The sequence below is a fragment of the Myzus persicae genome, unplaced genomic scaffold (assembly GCF_001856785.1).
Source record: "Myzus persicae strain clone G006 unplaced genomic scaffold, MPER_G0061.0, whole genome shotgun sequence".
NCBI classification, from domain to species: Eukaryota; Metazoa; Arthropoda; class Insecta; order Hemiptera; family Aphididae; genus Myzus; species Myzus persicae.
The window spans coordinates 7422-27878 of NW_019100662.1; the positions used below are offsets into that span (position 1 = coordinate 7422).

A 20457-nucleotide genomic window follows, 5' to 3' on the forward strand; every position below is an offset into this window, starting at 1 on the left:
CTAGAATCGCAACGCGTCCACTTCCAATTATTACGACGTGAGCTGTCACATAACTCTCACGTATCGTCGAAACCGCTATCTAAATTGTCACCTTTTATTGATACCGACGCGGTAATACGTGTAGGTGGTCGCCTTAAGCACTCCTTGTTAAATTACGAATGTAAACACCCGGTACTGTTAGCCAAAAACGCACATCTCGCTAGGTTAATAGGTGAACGATGGCATAAGTTAACATGTCACTCGGGACCGCGGGTAATGGCGGCTCTCATTTTGCGACAATATTGGATAATCTCGATACGGTCGGTGCTGCACAGAGTGTTGTCTCGTTGTACGCTATGTGTGCGTTTAAATGCAAAACCAATCCAGCCGTTGATGGCCGACTTGCCGCCTGCGCGCGTTCAGAGGTGTAGACCGTTCGCTCGTGTCGGTATTGATTTCGCCGGCCCGTTGCAGATGCGCGAGCTGGGTCTCCGGAAGTCCCGGATTGTAAAAATTTATATATCAGTATTCGTTTGTTTTACCGTAAAGGCTGTACACCTTGAGGTGGTCACTGATTTGTCGACAAACGCGTTCCTGGCCGCGTTCGACCGTTTTGTCGCTCGACGGGGATTACCTACCGACGTATACACAGATTGCGGTACGAATTTTATCGGGGCCAATAGGCAATTACATGCATTAATTAATAGTTCAAATGGTAAAGTTGCATTAGCAAACTCTCGTGCCACCTGTGAGTGGCATTTTAATCCACCAGGTGCCCCTCATTTTGGGGGCTTGTGGGAGGCGGCTGTTCGCTCAACGAAAAGGTTATTGACCAGGGTTATTGGTGTTCATTTATTCACATACGAAGAATTTACAACGGTGCTGACCCGCATAGAGGCCGTGTTAAACTCACGACCGTTAACTCCCGCGTCCACCGACCCTCAGGACTTAGGGCCATTTCACACAGGACGGTTTCGTCCGTGCGGATTTTATTCGTACGATTTTTCTCCGCACGGACGTTGTTTTCACACAAGACGGTTTTTCCCCCGTGAATCGTCTACGTTTAGTTATATTTTATCTGTTTTAACTCAGTTGGATTTCAACATGAGTCGAAAACGCATCATTGCCATGTGGCTTTTGTACCGTCGTTTGCGATTACGTAGAAAACAACGTGTTCGAAAGTACTGGGTGCACCCAATTAATGAACGAAGAAATGTCATGGGCACATTTAACTCGCTATTTGAAGATTTACTTGCAGATGAAAATAAATTTTTCAACTATTTCCGCATGTCTATTTCATCCTTTGACGAACTCCATAACCGGCTGAAATGTAGTATTCAGCGGCAGAATACTAAAATGAGGGACTGTATTCAACCTAAGGAAATGTTAGCTGTGACACTGAGGTAAGTCAAAATGTTTTTTGTTACAACTCGTTTATTGAATAAAAATAAAATAATAACTTTTACAATAAAAAAACATATTAGTAAGAAAATGAAATATTTCCTAATACAACTCATTTAAAAATAACTTAATAACTTTTACAATAAAAAAACATATTAGTAAGAAAATGAAATATTTCCTAATACAACTCATTTAAAAATAACTTAATAACTTTCCTGTGTAAAAACCATTTTATTAAGAAATAAAAATAATGTTTTAAGCTTCTTGCTTAGGTCAAATTTTAAAACTTTAAAACTTTAAAAATTTAAACGTAAAACATAGATTAAGTCTGGCTGTAATTGGTTGAAAAATCTATTTCACTATAACAGGAAGAACTTGACTGGGCTGGAGATATACTTTGAAATGGTCGATTTAGCGGTGTAATAGTATTTGAATTGGAGGGTTGACCATAGTTTGGGGAACACTGGGTGGCAGTTTGTGGAGATTGATAACTAACAGGCATAATGTAATGGTATGGTTGAGAAGTTGACGCATGTTGTAGAGGAAATGAAGGTAGAGAAACTCATTGTTTTTCATCGTTGATTTGCGAAATGAGTCGTAAAACCCCCATTTGGAACTTCAAAACCTCGTTTTCGTCAAATTTGTCCAATGCTGGCAAAACTCCACGAAAGAAAGATAGATGTCTGTTTGGATTAACATCATTTTCTAAAGCTTTCAGCATCTTCATCTCGATTTCATCAGGCTTACGTTTTTTAGAGCGAGAACCCAAATCTTGACCAGCACGTCTAGTGGGAGTGGCTTGAGTTGAAACTTAATCATCCAAAGTTTTCGACTGTTCGTTAATATCAGTATCAATATCAATATTATTCAGGGTATCATTGTTATCGTTTTCGAAGTTTTCAACTACATCTCGTTCTATATATAATTTTTTTAAAAACAACAGTTGATCATTGTAAACGTATTTTTTGTGTTTGAATGCACCAGAACCGGATTTTTTATTTTCTTTTTCTTTTTTGCAAAACTTAGCAAAGGCATCCCGTACATTAGTCCATCTTCTAATTACTTCTTTACCTATATAATTATAGGAAAACATTTATTAAAAAGGTGGGTAAGTGGATGTCGCTTTGCTGTACTGTAGGTTACAAGTGGGTCACTGTATAATGGATGGTAGTAAATTTGAATTCAATGATATAATATCATTGTATAAGAAAAACGATTCTGAGTGGAGACGGTATGTCAGTCTAGGTATAAGACATATTATATACTTATGTATGGTATTAAAAAAAAATTTACCTATAATAGGTACCTATAATAAATTCCAAATTAATCATATCACAATATCCATTAGGTATTATTACCTAGGCATTATTTCGACTACTTATCGTGTACACAGACACAAAAATAAAAAAATAAATAAAAAAAAAATAAAAAAAATAAAAAAACACACATAATTGTAAAATCAATACATTCATCGTTCCCCTCAGAATCTAAAATAAGTGTTACGATTTAATTTAATTTTATGTTCTACAAAAGTTGATATTAAGGGGGTGTTTTTGAGCAAAAAAATAGGTCGGGAGCAGGCCCCTTAATATAAATATAAACATTAGTTGAACGATATCCCGTAAATATATTTTATTAGCGTTTGAAGTTAGAATTTGTATAAAACTCAACACAATTATATTATATTATATTATATTGTATTTATATTATTAATTTTGCATGTAATGCAGGTTAATAAAACTTAATAATTTTCGTTTTTTAGATATCTTGCAAGTGGATGCACTTTCACAGATCTTCACTATACATATAGAATTGGTATTTCAACAGCAAGCATGATAGTAAAAGAAGTATGCAATGCTATTTGGTCAGTAATGAAATCGGAATTTCTACCCACACCTTCAAAAGAAAACTGGGAAACAATCGCATTGGATTTTGAAAGAAATGCTAATTTTCCCCATTGCATAGGAGCAGTAGATGGGAAGCACATTCGGATAATTTGCCCATCTGGCAGTGGGTCCATGTATTATAACTACAAGCAATATAATTCACTGGTATTGATGGCAATAGCTGATTCAAATTACCGGTTTGTATATGTTAATATTGGAAGTTATGGGAAAGATTGCGATTCTGCTATTTTTAAGCGAAGTGAGATATGGAAATCTATTACAATGGGAACGCACCAGCTTCCAGAACCGAAAGTTCTGCCGGGTACTGATAGTCCTAATGTGCCTTATTTCTTCGTTGGAGACGAAGCCTTCGCATTACACAAACATTTATTACGGCCGTTTGGAGGATCAAACCTCTCAATAGAAAAAAAAATATTCAACTATCGCTTAAGTAGAGCGAGGCGATATATTGAATGTGCATTTGGAATTTTAAGCAATAAGTGGCGAATTTTCCACCGACCAATAAACGTGGAACCAGATTTTGCAGTTGATATCGTCAAGGCTTGTGTTGTTCTGCATAATTTTGTGAGAGAGAGGGACGGAATATTGTTTGAAGATAGTACAACAATTACAGGGTTGGAGGATTTACAACCAGAATATTCATCTCGTGGAGATTTATCAGCAAACAATATACGACAAACATTATGCGACTATTTTGTAAACGTTGGATCAGTCCCGTGGCAAATGTCAAAAGTGTAAATATTTTAAATGTCATAATATTATAATATTTTAATATCATAAATATCATAAGTATTTTAAATTTAAATTAAATTAAATATACTACTCAAAAATAAATAAATATACAAACTCACCAAATTCGTTTTTTTCACTATCTTGTAAGCTGTTGAAATTTGATTTTAGTGCAACACAGACTTCTTCCCAAGCGTTTTTTGTTCCATTCCTATCCCTATACAGTTCTTGGGATTTATCCCATAAGATGGGTCTGCATTCCACAGCAGAGATTAAAATGTCTGTATCGATATCCATGTTTTTTTATTAATTATTTCTAAAAAAATAGACAAAAACTACCTTTGACAACAGACGGTAGACGACTAAAAACCGTGAAGTATGAATACGCGTGTCTAGTCACGTAGGCCACTGATAAGACGGCGACGGCACGGATAAAATTCGCCCACCGTCCCGTGTGAAAGCCACAACTAATTTTATTTGTTTACTGCCAAATAAAATCCGTACGATTAAAATCCGCACGGACAAAACCGTCCTGTGTGAAATGGGCCATACGCTTTCATATTATACGGTCACGGCAAAATTCCGGCGCCGTGCCGTTCAGCTGCCGTCTACTGCCACTACAGTATACGGCAGCCGGACGGCGCGATAAGCTTAGTGGCGTACGTGACCAAATGCACGTTTTCACATTATACGATTTTATTCGTGCGGCAGAGTTCGATCAGTCCCATCAATCTCTTCGAGACACGATTAAACTTAAACTTACAATATATTGACAAAATAATGGCGGAATTCGATGTTGAATTTTTAATTACTCTCGTGCAAGAGAGACCAGTGTTGTGGGACAAAGGTTTAGAACTATACAAAGATAGAAATGCTACAAAAAATGCCTGGCGAGAAGTTTTAATAGAACTTAACCCGGAATTTGATGCTCTTGATGATAAGGAAAAAAACTTGTTTGGTAAGTATATTTTTACTAATACTACAATAATAAAATATTATTTAAAATATAAACTCTTAGTTTATTAAAAAATTGAAATACCGATATAAATTAGTTAATTTGTTATAATATTCACTGGTATTTCAAGTTTATATTTTCGACATTTGCCATGGTAGACTTCCGACGTCAGAAACAAAATATTTACACAATGTATTTCTTATGTTATTTGGTGTAAGGCCTCCTCTTACGTTACTCTCATCAGATATATCTGACAAACCTGTGATTGACATTGTATCCAAATCGTTATATCCATCCCTCTCAAGTACAAAATTATGTAAAACAATGCAAGCATTTACAATTTTGACAGCAAAGTCTGGTTGTACATTAATTGGTAGATGAAATATCCGCCACTTATTTGTGAGGATCCCAAAAGAGCATTCAACAAATCGTCTTGCTCTAGATAGTCGATAGTTAAAAATTCTTTTATCGACTGTCAGATGTGTTCCACCAAAAGGTCTCAGTAAATGTTTATGTAAACCAAATGCTTCGTCTCCAATGAAGAAGTAAGGTAGTTTTGGACTGTCTATTCCGGGCAAAGGTTTTGCTTCTGGCAATTGTTGTTCATTATTTTCTATTGACTTCCACAAACTAGACCTCTTAAACACTGAAGAATCACAGTCTTTACCATAACTCCCAACGTCAGTGTACACAAATCGATATTTGGAATCTGCAACTGCCATGAGAACTATAGAATTATAACCTTTATAATTAAAATACATTGACCCACTGTTAAGTGGGCAAGTTAAACGGATATGTTTGCCATCGACGGCTCCTATGCAGTTCGGAAAATTAGCTCTATTCTCAAATCCAGAAGCAATTAACTCCCATATTTCTTTCGTTGGTGTTGGAATAAAATCATCTCTCATTAGATACCAAATTGCTGTACATACTTCTTCTACTATTTTACTTGCCGTTGAAATTCCTATTCTATAACTGAAATGTAAATCGGTGAATGTACAACCACTTGCAAGATACCTAGAGAAAATTTAAATTATGAATAGCATATAGTATATACAATTATTTTTAGATTCTGAACAGAGCGCTGGATGTATTGATTTTACAATGACGTGGGTGCTTTATTTATTTATTTATTTTTGTGTCTGTCATCACGTTTTGAAATAATACAATTTTTTAAAATTATCAATATTCTTTATTTGAATATTTGATTAATATTTTTTCTTTCAGGTCAAGGAGTTCTTAAAAGATGGACTAATCTTCGCGATTCATTTTCAAAATATTTCAAAAAAGACAAAGAGTCCAAGAGAAGTGGCTCAGGAGCAAAAAAAATAAAGAAATATGTATACTTTGATCAATTGCAGTTTTTACGAAAAATTTATGTTGAGCGACCGACTTCGAATAGCCTGGAACCGGACGCGAGAAACGACCCAGAAAATGAAAAAGATGACATAGAGCCACAACTGCAAGCTTCAAATAATGTTTCAGATATTTCTAGGGAAAAAATAATTAATCCACAAAAAGGAAGGAAAAATAAAAGTCAGAACGACATTGATTTAAGAATTATAAAATTACTTGAAGAAAAGGATCAACCTTGCAATAAAATGGCTTTTTTACAAAGTCTCTTGCCTCACTTGCAACAATTTGATAATCAGGACTATTTACATTTTCAAAAATGTCTGAATGAGGCAAAAGATATGGCCAAATCCTTAAATATTACTTCTGAATTTACCAACAAACATACCTCTGTTGAATCAAAAGACACAGAAAATAAATTTAGAGCTCAATGTTATGAAGCATTAGATTCTATTCTATCCAGTTTATGTTGGAGGTTTGAAAAAATGTCACAAATCGCATCTGATTTTAATTTTTTGTCTGGTAACTTATTATCAACTATGGAGTCTGAAAAAATAAAACTCTGGGTTAATGATTTGGCATTGAAGTATGATCGAGATTTAAATGCTGCAGAGTTGTATTCTGAAATTGAGAATTTCAAATATCAGGCTCCATTATTAATGACAAAATTTGAGAATGCAACTCAGTTAGATATTCTAAAGCATATTCATCAGTACTCTTTAAAATATTTATATCCGAATTTAGAGGTAGCACTACGGATATTTTTAACAATTCCTGTCACTACGGCTTCTTGTGAAAGGAGTTTCAGCAAGCAGAAAATCATAAAAAATTATCTAAGATCAACAATAAGTCAAAATCGTCTCACCGGAATGACTATATTATCTATAGAAAAAGATATAGCGAAGACAATTTCATTTGATGATGTCATTGATCAATTTGCTTCAATTAAATCAAGAGAAGTACCTTTGTAATATTGTGTAAAAATTATATAAAAATAAATTAAAAATTATTAAACACAATATAGTTGTATGTTATTAGTTATTATTACTTGATATATAGGTACTATGTGTTTTTACATGTTTTATATATCTCAAATGTTTTTATAAACTAATGTATATTTTTAATTTGGAGGAGGGGGAGGGGGCGCAAATGCAGTGATTCGCCAGGGGCACCACCAAACCGCAATGCGGCCCTGGCCGCCGCAATTTATCACTGCCGCCGTGTCGAAACCTATGCCCCGGGAATTTTGACCTTACGCCTAAACCTGCCTACCTACGATCTGAGATACCGATAAATGTCAAATCTACCACACTTAAGCTGTTTTTCCACAATAACAAATATTGCATTAGACATTGCTTAACCGATTAAATTCATAAGAATTGTGTGTAATTAAACCGTAAATCACATTTCTATATGATTCTGGTGTGTGTGTGTACTTCAATCCCTATCAATATAATTGTCTATATATAATAGATATATACTTTACTTCATTTGGTTCATGTTTAGACTGTTTGAATGAAATGTATTAAAAGTAACTATAAACTATAATATATGTTATACTAATAACTGTAATCATCAACATGTCAGTAGCATACATTATGCGAATACACTGCAATTTCTGATATATCTTGTTAAAAATTATACTAATATGGACATGATAATGAATTGTGAAGTAGTCATCTATATTATTATGAGTATTAATGTACCACATAACAGAGCATACATTGAACTATATAAAAACAGTTGAACGTTGCTCATTAAAATAAAATCCAGTATAATATTTGTGTTCAACAATTCTCATATCTATAATATTGTAAAGTATATTTATTATGTACTGTCTGTGAGTAAATTCAAACAACAGTAATATGTGTACACCTATTATTAATAATCAAAAATAAACTGTTTATTTGAAGATAAATGTAATTAGACCCAGAATTTAGAGTTGTTTTTGTGCGTTAAGCTCAGTTACAGCTGTACTGTCAGTATGACTGAACGTATAGACATTATAAATAACACATATCGTTCAAGCATTTAGGCGCGTCAGACGGTTAATAATTACGAACATCTCTTCAATATCAACGATACACACAATGCTACAGTATGACCATATATTATTATCAATTGATTCGGGTGGGTTGGTGGATTGATGACGTGAGGGGGACAAATTTGCGTTGTCTCTTTGTCATATTTTGGCAGCCTAGAAGGTTTTACAATGTTGATCCTGGGTTGTTTTGAATTTGAATTTTAAGAACCATCGCAGGAAGCGAGTTTGATCCCCCCGGGCTAATGTATTATGTACTTTAATAGGCTTTTGCCTAGACAATTCTCATTTATAGCTGCCCACCACTGTGTCCGCATACCTGACATGCCGCGTCCCACATTGTCCGTTATCCGACAAAGATGACTAAGTTAAACGTGAATCGATTTCCAATGGACGTGACTGACTTGCTGGACATTGAAATAAATCTTTAAGTCCTGATATCGGTATTCACTTTCAGCGAATAGCGCAGAGGCCTTCATTACTGACGGAGCGAGTTACACCTAGAGACCAATGCAGGCAGGCCCATATCGTCGGCTATGCGATACAGTCGGATGACTTACTTAGATGTCTAAATTTTATTTTAATCGATTTTCACCTTGACGTGACTGACTTGCTAGACACACAAGCTTTTGGTTTCACGTTTCCTAAACAAGACTGGATGGTCTGCATGTATCGAACCAGTTTAACCGCTAATTTCTAGAGCCTCCAACTCGACTTTCAAGCGTTCCCGCCTTTGAAACGACACCTCGAAAGCGCCTCATCACAAATCCTTATCACCTTCTCTGACATTTTCTCGCCAACCTACAATCGCGACTTTTGTAGTTTCAACTACTCAGTCTCCGCAATCGGTAGCCACTTTCAGCTGACACGGGGGGTTTGTTTTTGCATTTCCCGTTTTTTCACTAACATCTAGCATGCGACGGGTCATGCATCCAATCCGCCATACAAACATGCCCCATAACTCATAGATTTGCATAGAGCGATGATTGATGGCTAGACATTCGATTACAATTATTCGCAATTTCTAATATTTCTTAAGCAGTACCGGGCATACAGCGGGGCACGGTATTACACCAGACGAGCACCAAAGACTCCACACTCCAATTCACAGTTTTCGGCACGTTTTAATTTTTTTTTGAAATCCCTGTGAAACGATTTTTACTCGAGCAACTCGAAGGCGCCGGAGGGGGCTTCCACAACGCCCGGAATCGATTTACACGGGCAGCTAACACGGGGGGTCTGGGGGTACTCAAGATGCACCACCGCCCACACAGTCTTTCCACCGGAGGCGCAATGTCAAACGCCGGAATCTGGTCTTCTCTTATATTATAAAACGCTAAGCAGTTGAGGTTTTACTCCCTAGGTCTTTTCTGAGCGCGTCCAATCGAAAAATTAGATTTTCTTATATTTATATGTAGAATATCTTTTTTCGATAAAAATCCAATCGGATCGCCGCCGCCGCTGCTATCACGTTTCTGTTATCACGACCGCGGATTTCAATCGAATATTAGTATTTTTTCGAAATCCGTCAAAATTTTGGCTTCGTTACCGGGTTTTTTCCGATTTTGACCCTTTTTGAGCTCCGTCTGTATGTAATTCGCGTTCACCGAAAAGTCTTAAGTCCGTGCGTGTTCGGGTTTCGTTCGTATTCAGTCCGCGGCGGTCGCAATCTCGATCGAAAACTGTGCCGCCCGCTCGCCCTACATCGCACGTATTTCTCTCTTTTTTCGTTTTTTCTCGAACGGTTTCGCCTTTTCGTACACCGTTTGTGCCCGAATCGCGTAGTTAACTTCTTTTAAAAGACGTACGTGTGCAGTTTTCACTCGAAATCGATTCGTACGCTTCGCAATCGCGTTAAGAAACCTAACCTTCTTTACATGTATATGTACATATCCAATGCGATATTTGTGAAGAAGTCAACGTATACCATTCAAATTTTGATTATTTCAAAATGTAGAATGTATGGTAGGTAATTTATTTGATATGATCGTAGTTTATACTATAACGGTTCTGTATAACGTGTTTCAGGTGATCGGTCGTAAGCGATGACGTTTGTTTCCACGCACAACATGGATTTACTACCTATGTTCACTGTTTTTTTTTTTTTTTAATAAAAATCAAACCATAATACTATATTCATTGTTTTGTCCTTGGTATTCATAATACAATAACCTTTATCCATAATATACCTAAATTTAAGCTGGACATTACTGGATCAAAGACGTTTGAATAGTATAGTGTATTGCAATACTTTGTTAAGAATGACTAGGGGTAAACAAATAGCTATTTAGTCACACCACGAGTGGCATAATATGTATTTGTTATTATTGAATATTTAATTAAGCACACAAATAGTGTAATTATTCAATGCAATATAAGTACACAATTGTATAGCGTATATTATATTATGATAAGTTGTGGATATTTTATTTGTTAAGAGTTTATTAATGGTAGTTAAATAAATTAATATTACAAGTGTTAGGTACACAAATTGTCTAACGTTTATGAGAATTAAATTAAATTTGTGAGATTTCATTGATTTGAACAGCCATTTATTTACATGTAAACGGCAATTTATAATTTATTTTCATATATTTACTTAACTTGCATAGTATTCAATATACGTGGTATATTAAAATAGGTAACCATTATGCTAGGATAAAATACTGTAATTTATTTTGCAAGTAGTACTAGGCATTTAATGAGTAATGTTCAATTGTAAATGGCTTAGCGTTGATGCTATAATAATAATATAAATAGGCACCTATATTAAATTGTACAGAATATGAGCATATTGCATTATTAAATGTATACACATTAAATAAATAAATAAAATATATTTTATTTACATTTTATTTGCATACACAGAACAAAACAATACGATATAAAGATGTACTAAATGTATATACGAATGTGTAAGTTATTAAAAAATTATATTATTTTTAAACGATACACATCAGAAATTTTATAAGTATGCTATTGACATAACTATAGTTAACTTTATCAATTACATTTAATATCAATCTTCAGATCGCGACATCAGTATTCATTTTTTTTTTGAATAAATTACATTTAAATAGTGTATAAATACCTAATAGGGTACAATATTTATAAAAATATTGGTAGGAAAAATGGTATGCACATAACGAAAACGTTGTATATGCAATTTAATGTATGATTACACACAATTCATACAATTTAATATGTTATTGAATATGTAATGCAGTATTCTTCATAATGGATAAATAGCTTCAGTCCTGTAGATTTAGCAATGCTTTCCATCGCATTCTGTAGGTCGGTCGGTTAGGCGTAGGTTCCCCAAACGTAGGTAGTTGATAGACTAGGGTTCGAGACCGGCGTCAGCTATAACTGGTGCCCGCGCTTAACAAGGCCTTACCTGTTGATTATACACCTGAAATTTTTCCTTTTTTTTTTTCAATTTTCTTCACGAACTTTTTTATTTCTTATTATTTTGTTTGAACTTATACTTTTACTTTTGTGTTATGATACACCATATCTCATTTTTATGCACATGTTTTTTTTTTAGTAAAATTGTTTTGTGTTATTATTATATCTTACATTTGATTATAAGTATCGGACGACGCGGACGCCGTTTCGAGTGGACGGCGACGTGGCTTAAGAGTCGTAGATTTGATACCGGTTGTCATCTCGATAGGTGGTTAGGTAGGTGTCGGCATAGGACAAACGATTCGGGGTCGTGGGTTCGATCCCGTCCCTCGGCGGTATCGATAAGGTTAGGTAGATTAGGTGGCCGTGATAATTCGAACTTTTTTTTTTTGTCTTTTCGCTATCGGTTCCGTCTTATCATATTTAACGAATTTGCTCCGATATTTTTCAAAATTCGAGTTTTACCGCCTTTATCATGGACCTCCCCGTCCAAGACTTATTCGCGTTACCTTAATAGATACCTAGTAGGTACATGTATATATATTAAAATTATGTTTGAACCGATTGAATTCTGGTAGTTAAATTGTAAATTATATGACTATTACTATTACTTATATTATAGGCAAGTTTGATCGTTTGATGGGATCGATATATAACATACAATGTAGTAGGTACTTGGTATATTGCGGTTTTTAGGTGAGTCAAATAATGTAAAAGCAGTTCTGTGGTTTGATCTATTACAAACGACGTTCGATTGTGTCTGTATGTACTGTACATACCTACATAATTATGTACATATAATAATAATATAAAATAATATGCTTGAGGCGTACGATTATTTATGTGTGTCAGACGGTTAATAATTACGAACGTCTCTTTAATATCAACGATGAACACAATGCTACAGTATGACCATTAAAGGTCCATTCACACACAGCAGTGACGTGACAGTGCCGCGTTCGTTCCGGGATTCCCCCGGCGAGGTTAATAATATTCTTAAAGGAAAGATAACACTAAACTAAAAAATTATTACAATAAATACAAAAATAAATTAACTTCACTCGTAAGAGCAGCGAAAATCTGTCTTTATAAAAAACAATTTTCTTAAACAATAAATGACCCTAAATTGACATGGAAACTTATTAATAAATTAACTGGGAAAAATATAACCAATTCAAATGAAATTTTTAAAAATACTCTATTTACAAATGGTCAACATATAAATCCACAAAAAGAACCTTTCAGAGCAGCCAATATATTAAACACATTTTTTACAGGTATAGGAGACAAATACACAAAAAATTTCAAAAAGATTTCTACCAACGATAATAATATGTATTGTAGTTCAACTTTTAATGAAATATTTTTAAAAAATATAGATTCTGCAGAGGTTTTAAAAATCATAAATAGTTTAAAGGATGACTCCTCGGCAGGTTTTGATAAAATATCAGTTAAGACGTTAAAAAGAATATCTAAATTTATTGTTAATCCTCTTACGATTTTATTTAATGAATGCTTAAAACAAGGAATTTTCCCAGATATTTTCAAATTAGCTATAGTTAAACCTTTATATAAATCAGGAATTAAAGATAATTTATCAAATTACAGACCAATATCATTACTTTGCAATTTTTCTAAAATATTAGAAAAAATAGTTAAAAGTAGGCTAATTATATACCTAGAAAAAAACAATTTGATATCAAAAAATCAATTCGGTTTTCAACCAGGAAAAAGTACAACTGGGGCGCTTTATGAGACAACCAAATTTCTATATAATGAACTCGACAATAATAAAAAGGTATTAGCGGTTTTTTTAGATTTGGCAAAAGCCTTTGATACAGTTGAACACAAAATACTTACTGATATCCTTCCAGGAAATAGGTATACAAAATGAAAGTTTAGCTTGGTTCAAAAGCTATCTAAACAATAGAAAACAAAAAGTATCTATAAATGGTATACTTAGTAAAGAAAACACAATATCTTTTGGTGTCCCTCAAGGCAGTGTTCTAGGTCCCATATTGTTCTTAATATATATTAACGATATTTGTAATTTAGAATTAGACGGTCAACTTGTTTCTTATGCAGACGATACATGCTTACTATTTTCAAGCAATACATGGGATAATAACAAGGTTTATTAAGTTTATTAAGTTGTCTGAAAAAAAACTCACTTTAAATATAGGCAAAAGTGTTTTTATTGCATTTTCTATAACAAATAACTATATACCAATAGATAAAATTATTATACACTCCTGTGACACGCAAAATGTCTTCTTAACTTCCTGTAACTGTCAAAAAATAATTCGCGTAACCAGAGTAAAATATTTAGGTTTAATCATTGACTGTTTCTTACGATGGAATATACATAAAACGGACTTAACTATGCGTTTAAGATCTATTATTTTTAAATTATACACTCTAAATAAAATATTATGCAAAAATATTATGTGTATCATATACAATGCTTTATATAAATCAATTTTACAATATGGATTATTAATGTGGGGAGGTTGTGCTGACAATGCAATAAGGCCATTAAAAACCCAACAAAACCAAGCGGTAAGAATCTGTTTAAATAAGTATGATTTAAAAGGCTCTACAGTTTCTAACTACAAAGAGTTGAAGGTATTGCCAGTCAGGTCTCTATATGCACAATTTTCCATTTTAAGTGCTTCTAGAAATATCGATCATAAAAATTTAAATAAACGTGAATGTAGAGCATATGATCTACAAGTTAAGTATACAAAAAAAAATATTGGTAAACATTTCTTGGATTATTTAGGTCCTACAAACTTCAATGCAATGCCTTTGTATCTTAAACAAAGTATATTTAATAATGTAAATAAAAAAATCTAACGTTATAATAAATAAGAAATCTATTATATACTGGCTGTTTAGTGAGCTTTAATTTTAAGTTTTAGAAATTTAGTCTTTGTATTTTGTAAAGTATCATAAAATTTTGTCAAATAACTCATTTACCCCATCACAAGCATCGCTTAAAGGGGTAAATTAATTCTACTACATATATATATTTGTATTCTAGTTCTGTACACTATTATGAATATTTTTCAATAAAAAAAAAAAAAAAAAGATAAGCATGACGTTCACACACGTCCGGCGCGTGACCGTACCGACGCTAACAGTGTTGTCGCCGTCATCGCACCGTGCGCGTCCGATTACTTACGTCCGATATTTTTCATATTTCACGGTCATCATTTTCATCACAATACAAAAATGAATGACGAAAAACTGATCGAGTTGGTGCGAAGATATTCCGTATTATATGATTTGTCACATCCCAAGTATATGAACACAGGCTTCAAAAAAATCATATGGGCTAAAATAGCAGAGGAAATGGAAACTACTAGTAAGAATACATTAATAATTATTTCTAATTATTTTATTTATTTATTATTAATTTTAATAATCCCAGTAATACCTTTTTACATATTTTTTCATACTAACATTATCTTATATAAAATATTATAAGTATTTCATATCCAAGGAAGAGAACCAGCTTCGGAATTAAAGTATTCAGTGAATATTTCCCTTGTACGAAATGCATCTGTAGTTGCGTTTCCTCCTTGCAAATGTAAATTTTGTGGTGTATGTCCCTTACTTGTGAAATCCACTTGCTGATTTACGTAGTTATACGTACACGAATCATATTTTTTTATAAAATTATGTAGTAAGCAAGAAGCCAAAATTATGAAATCTACGTTTTTTGGACACTTCTAAATCCGCCTATTGTAAAGTCTAAACTTTTGTGTCAAAATACCGAATGTGTTTTCTGATGTCCTCCTGGCACGGCTCAAACGGTAATTGAAGTTACGTTTTCGATCATCCAAATGATCTCCTGGATAAGGTCTCATTAAATAGTTCTTCAGAGGAAATGCCTCGTCAGCAACAATAACATATGGCACTTGAATCTCTGTGTTAGGTACACAGAACGGAAAACCATTGGTAAAATTAACAAGGTCTTCTGTTCAACTTTTAATCATGAAATATGTACCCAAATAACAATAATATTATTGATTTGAACATTTATTTGTTAATTTTATTAAAATAGTTTTAGTTCACTAACAAACAATTTGTTAAGCTAACAATTTTATATGTTCAATCCAATCATCAATTATGTACTCAAATAACAAGAATATTATTGATCTGAACATTTATTTGTTCATTTTATTCAAATAGTTTTAGTCAACTAACAAAGATTTTGTTAATCTGTGATAATATAATACAAGCACGATTTAAGATAGTATGGTTGCCCAACGAACCATAATAAAGTGTCTATTGAAATCACTACCATTAAAATTAGCTGAAAAATTGACCACTAGCACTTGAATGTAATACTTAAAAAAAATAGTAAGCTCGTAAATAAGTTGCTTCTATATCGGCACACATCATGTCGCAAGCACTAGTGGTCAATATTCCAGCTGAATTAATCATTTAATTATTCGCCACAAGCCGCGCAGCGATCACCCGCACGTGTTCGTGGACCGTATCTTATCAGTTATCGTGAATACAAGTCATGACGTTCGGTAATTCGGTATTTCCCGTAATAATATATGTAAAAATAGAAACAAATATTATTAACTAGTTTAAACTTTAAATTAACAGGGAAGTTTTTCAATTTTTGTAAAATTAACAAATTATTTTTTTGATTAAACGAATAGTGTATTGGTGTGTGCATTGTGCGCGTTGTGTTATGAATTTATAATATGCATTCATTTCTTTTTTCACTTTCGTCGTGACGTCTTCATTTATAATATCGACAATATTGTATGCACTATAATACCTATCTATACTGAATAGAAGTTAAAATTTCACGTAAGTACCTACTACCTATACTCTATAGTAAATATTTAGAATGATAATTAACTATAATTTTTCCAAAATGTAAATCAATTTGGAAACTAATTTAAGACCTTTGGTCATTTGTCCTCTAACCTCTTGTCTTGTATTGTATCTACGACTCCTTATTCTAGTCTGTGTTTCTACTCTGTTGAAAGTATTATAAATTTAAATTTATTGTAAGTACTAACACTACTAACCCTGTTATAATATTGTATTTAGCTTTACATTTCAGTATACATTTTGGGAACTATTATCCCATTAGGTACCTTTTTGTCTTGTAATTTTGTATTGACAATTTTATACCTCTTATCTCTTTTATATATTTAAACTTAAATGTTTTGTTAGTAGGTTCTCACCTTATTAAATTGGTACTTATAGGTTTAGATTTATGTGTGTATATTTTTTCATTGGTATACAATTATACAACTAATTAATCTGTAGTTTTTATAGGTAAAGTATTAAGTAAATTCAATTTTCAAATTTACCAAGTTTCAATCAGTTTTTACATTTAAAATAAAAATGTTTTGTTATATTTGTGAAGTACATACACCTACATTGGCCTCACTGGTTACTCATTATAAAGTCATGCATTTACTTGGACCTTACAGTACTTATACATGTAAAGAAAACAATTGTTCTCAATCATTCCAAACATTAAGTAGTTTCAAAAAACATGTCTTAAAAAAACACATACAACACTCAACAAATAATGAAACAGAACAATATCTTAATAATAATTCGTCTTTAGTTGATAATGACGTTATTATGCATGGCATAAATATAGAGAATAATGTATCGACTGATGATATTCCAGATGATGTACCTCTAATACCTAATCAAAATACATTTGATCTTAATAAAAGTATTCAAATATTTCATTCATTAGCTGTTCAATTTTCTCTTAATTTACATAATAATAATAACTTTTGTAGAAGTGATGTTCTTAATGTTCAAAATGATATAGAAGTTAAAATTATAAAACCCATAATTTCTTTATTAGAAAATATTATTAAAAACGAAATTAAAGACCCTTTAACCTTATCCAAGTTCTCTACAGTTACTTCAGCAATTTCAGATCCATTTAAATTTTGTAGAACTGAACATTTCTTGAATGTTTGGTTAACTGATAATGATTTATTATGTTATATTTATTATATTATTAGCTACTAATTTTTTATACATCAATACATTTTCAAACATTTATATAATTAACAGCAGCCGAGAATGATGCTGAGGTAGCAACTCTTCTGAGCAGTTTAAAACACGAAGACTTATCATGGCCCGATATGGAGGTTATTTGGAAAAAAACTACAGGATACAGATTACAACACCTGAAAGCTACACAATTTTCTGCTGTGGATATTCAAAAAAACTTGGCCTCAATATACAAAACCACTTGGATATAAACTTGTAAGTATAACCATTTTTTTAAAGATTAACTTAGATATTTATGTTGGAAAAATTAACTAGGTACTTCTAATGACAATCCTTTTTTTCTACTTTTAATCGTACCCTATATAAAGTACTAAACACTATAATATTAACACATTATTATTCAATTTCAATCTCTTATTTTAATTGAATTTAAAACAAAATTCTATAATTTTATTAATATGTAATTTTATATTTCTCTATTTATTTTGTATCAGGATCATTGCACCTATTATTTACATAATTAAATTCAATAATATTAATATATAGAGGTTGATTTTGAATGACTTAGCAAAGGCAGTTTAAGCACACAATATTTATAAATATTTATAATTTGTTAATAGTTAACTTTTAACTTATTGATCTTGTATCCTCTTAACTTAAATTGAGTTAATTATTTTCATTAACTTGCCCACCTTTGTTTATAATATTGTAATATTGTACTTTAATATTTTTAAATTTTTAATAATATTATCTCTTTTGAAGTATTATATTATCAATGTGAAATAAAAGTACTGTCAAGTTTTAATTATTATTGTTATTTATTTTTTTAGATCGATATTGATTTCAAACGTTTGTATGGGAAAAATGTATCAGACTTACTCACTACATTTGATGCATCATAAAACAAATTATTCCAAATTTATAATGAGCGAATAAAAGATGTGAACAGTAAAAAATTACTCGAAGAACTGAAAAATGACATTAATGCATCAGAAAGTATGTACTAACTACTAAGTACTTTTTAATGATGACTTTTTTATATTAATCACATTATCACTTTGATTTAGGTTCTAAACATTGTGTAATTATATATTTGATGCATGCATTATTTTTACCAACGTCCAAAAAATCTTCAATTGACTCAGATGGTAAAAAATGTTTAATAAAATTTTCAATAAAGGATTCCCAAAATAGCTTCATCATGGTATCTAACACAGCAATAGGAATGGAAGAAATGCTGAAGTTGAGAAAAAGCAACAACAACCCCATACAGCCATGTTTACTGATTGTTGGCACAATACTGAATCCTACCCAAATCTTAGTATATTTTGATGACGTAAAGTACAAGTTTTTTTCTGTTATTAAAGCTTTAGATGTCTGTTTTAAAATATTCCATGTATTCAACATTGAATATCCATTGGAATCTCAAAACGTTTGGTTATTTATTCAACATTATTTTTATGATGTAAAATTAAAGTTTGATAAACCATGTCCATTAGTTTATCAAATTATTTCAGAACTAAAATAAAAATAAATTTTGTCATGTTTTTTCTTCTACCTATACTACCTATATTATTATATATTTGTATATCTTACTATGTGTTAAAATGTATTATATACTATATAACTGCTACTTAAGTTACGACTGTGAACAATTAACCTAGTTTAAAATTTTTAAGTTTTAAACAAATTATTTGTTAATTTAAATGAAAATTGTATTATACATTTAATAAATTTGTTTATTAATAAAAAAAACTTTTTTTTTTAAATTAAACATTGATTTGGTTAAATTAATTGTTAATATAACATAATTTAATTGTTAAAACAACAAATTTTAACAACATTGCTGTTTAAAAATGTAAAAAACTACTTTGTTTCATTAAACCGCCAGTTTAGTGAAACAACAATGCAGTATGTTAAAAATTAAACATTAATTTTGTTAAATTAATTGTAAATTAATTGTTAATATAATATGGTTTAATTGTTAAAACAACAAATTTTAACAACAGTGGTGATTAAAAATGTAATAAACTACTTTGTTTCATTAAACCGGAAATTTAGTGAAACAACAATGCAGTATGTTGATCTACCGATTAACAAAGTTTTAGTTTTGAAATTAACAATGATGCCTGTTGGCCCTATGTTAACAATGAATTTGTTGATTCAATTGGTATTATTTTTAATTTGAACGTGATTTTTCGTTCTGTGTATGGTAGAATTTTCTGGAACATTCAATGAACCACGTTGAAGTGCTTTGCCTAAACTTGAATTAACAAAAACTCCCCCATCACTACTCTTGCCATATGCTCCTACGTGGACAGCAATAAAGTTACAGTGAGCGTCTACAAGAGCCAACAAAACAATAGAGAACGTCTTTTTGTAATTAAAGAACATCGATCCGGTATTCGGAGCGGCCTGGATAGTAACGTGTTTCCCATCCATAGCTCCTATACAGTTGGGAAAATTCCACATACGAAAAAAATCATTAGCGATGTTCTTCCACATTTCTTCTGTCGGAGTAGGCATCAATTCGTTCATAAGATTTTCAGAAATTATCTTACAGGTTTCTCTTACGATCTGGTAAACAGTACTATGCCCCATGCGATAGCTAAATGAAATTGTCTTAAGCGAATCACCAGTAGCCAAATACCTGAAAGAAATTAAATTAA

At 32.1% G+C, this 20457-nt stretch overlaps 4 protein-coding genes and 1 pseudogene across 4 annotated transcripts; 3 read left to right on the top strand and 2 right to left on the bottom strand.

The window, feature by feature from the left end:
- Nucleotides 1-935: 935 nt before the first annotated feature.
- LOC111039732 (protein ANTAGONIST OF LIKE HETEROCHROMATIN PROTEIN 1-like) lies at nucleotides 936-4079 on the top strand. Its single transcript, XM_022323342.1, has 3 exons — nucleotides 936-1156; nucleotides 1226-1382; nucleotides 3143-4079. Exons 1-3 carry the CDS (start codon nucleotides 1084-1086, stop codon nucleotides 4023-4025), a joined length of 1113 nt encoding a protein of 370 aa, XP_022179034.1. The 5' UTR covers nucleotides 936-1083; the 3' UTR covers nucleotides 4026-4079.
- On the bottom strand, nucleotides 1670-4441 carry LOC111039749. Its single transcript, XM_022323361.1, has 2 exons — nucleotides 4139-4441; nucleotides 1670-2451 (listed from the first exon to the last, which is right to left on the bottom strand). The coding sequence occupies exons 1-2, from the start codon at nucleotides 4311-4313 to the stop codon at nucleotides 2192-2194; spliced, it is 435 nt and encodes a 144-aa protein (XP_022179053.1). The 5' UTR covers nucleotides 4314-4441; the 3' UTR covers nucleotides 1670-2191.
- A 134-nt stretch (nucleotides 4442-4575) lies between these two features.
- On the top strand, nucleotides 4576-7295 carry LOC111039711. Its single transcript, XM_022323308.1, has 2 exons — nucleotides 4576-4974; nucleotides 6199-7295. Exons 1-2 carry the CDS (start codon nucleotides 4797-4799, stop codon nucleotides 7293-7295), a joined length of 1275 nt encoding a protein of 424 aa, XP_022179000.1. The 5' UTR covers nucleotides 4576-4796.
- On the bottom strand, nucleotides 5025-6064 carry LOC111039739 (protein ANTAGONIST OF LIKE HETEROCHROMATIN PROTEIN 1-like). Its single transcript, XM_022323350.1, has one exon. It carries the CDS (start codon nucleotides 5877-5879, stop codon nucleotides 5103-5105), a length of 777 nt encoding a protein of 258 aa, XP_022179042.1. The 5' UTR covers nucleotides 5880-6064; the 3' UTR covers nucleotides 5025-5102.
- A 6977-nt stretch (nucleotides 7296-14272) lies between the features above and the next one.
- LOC111039720 lies at nucleotides 14273-19446 on the top strand (annotated as a pseudogene).
- The last annotated feature ends 1011 nt before the right edge of the window (nucleotides 19447-20457 follow it).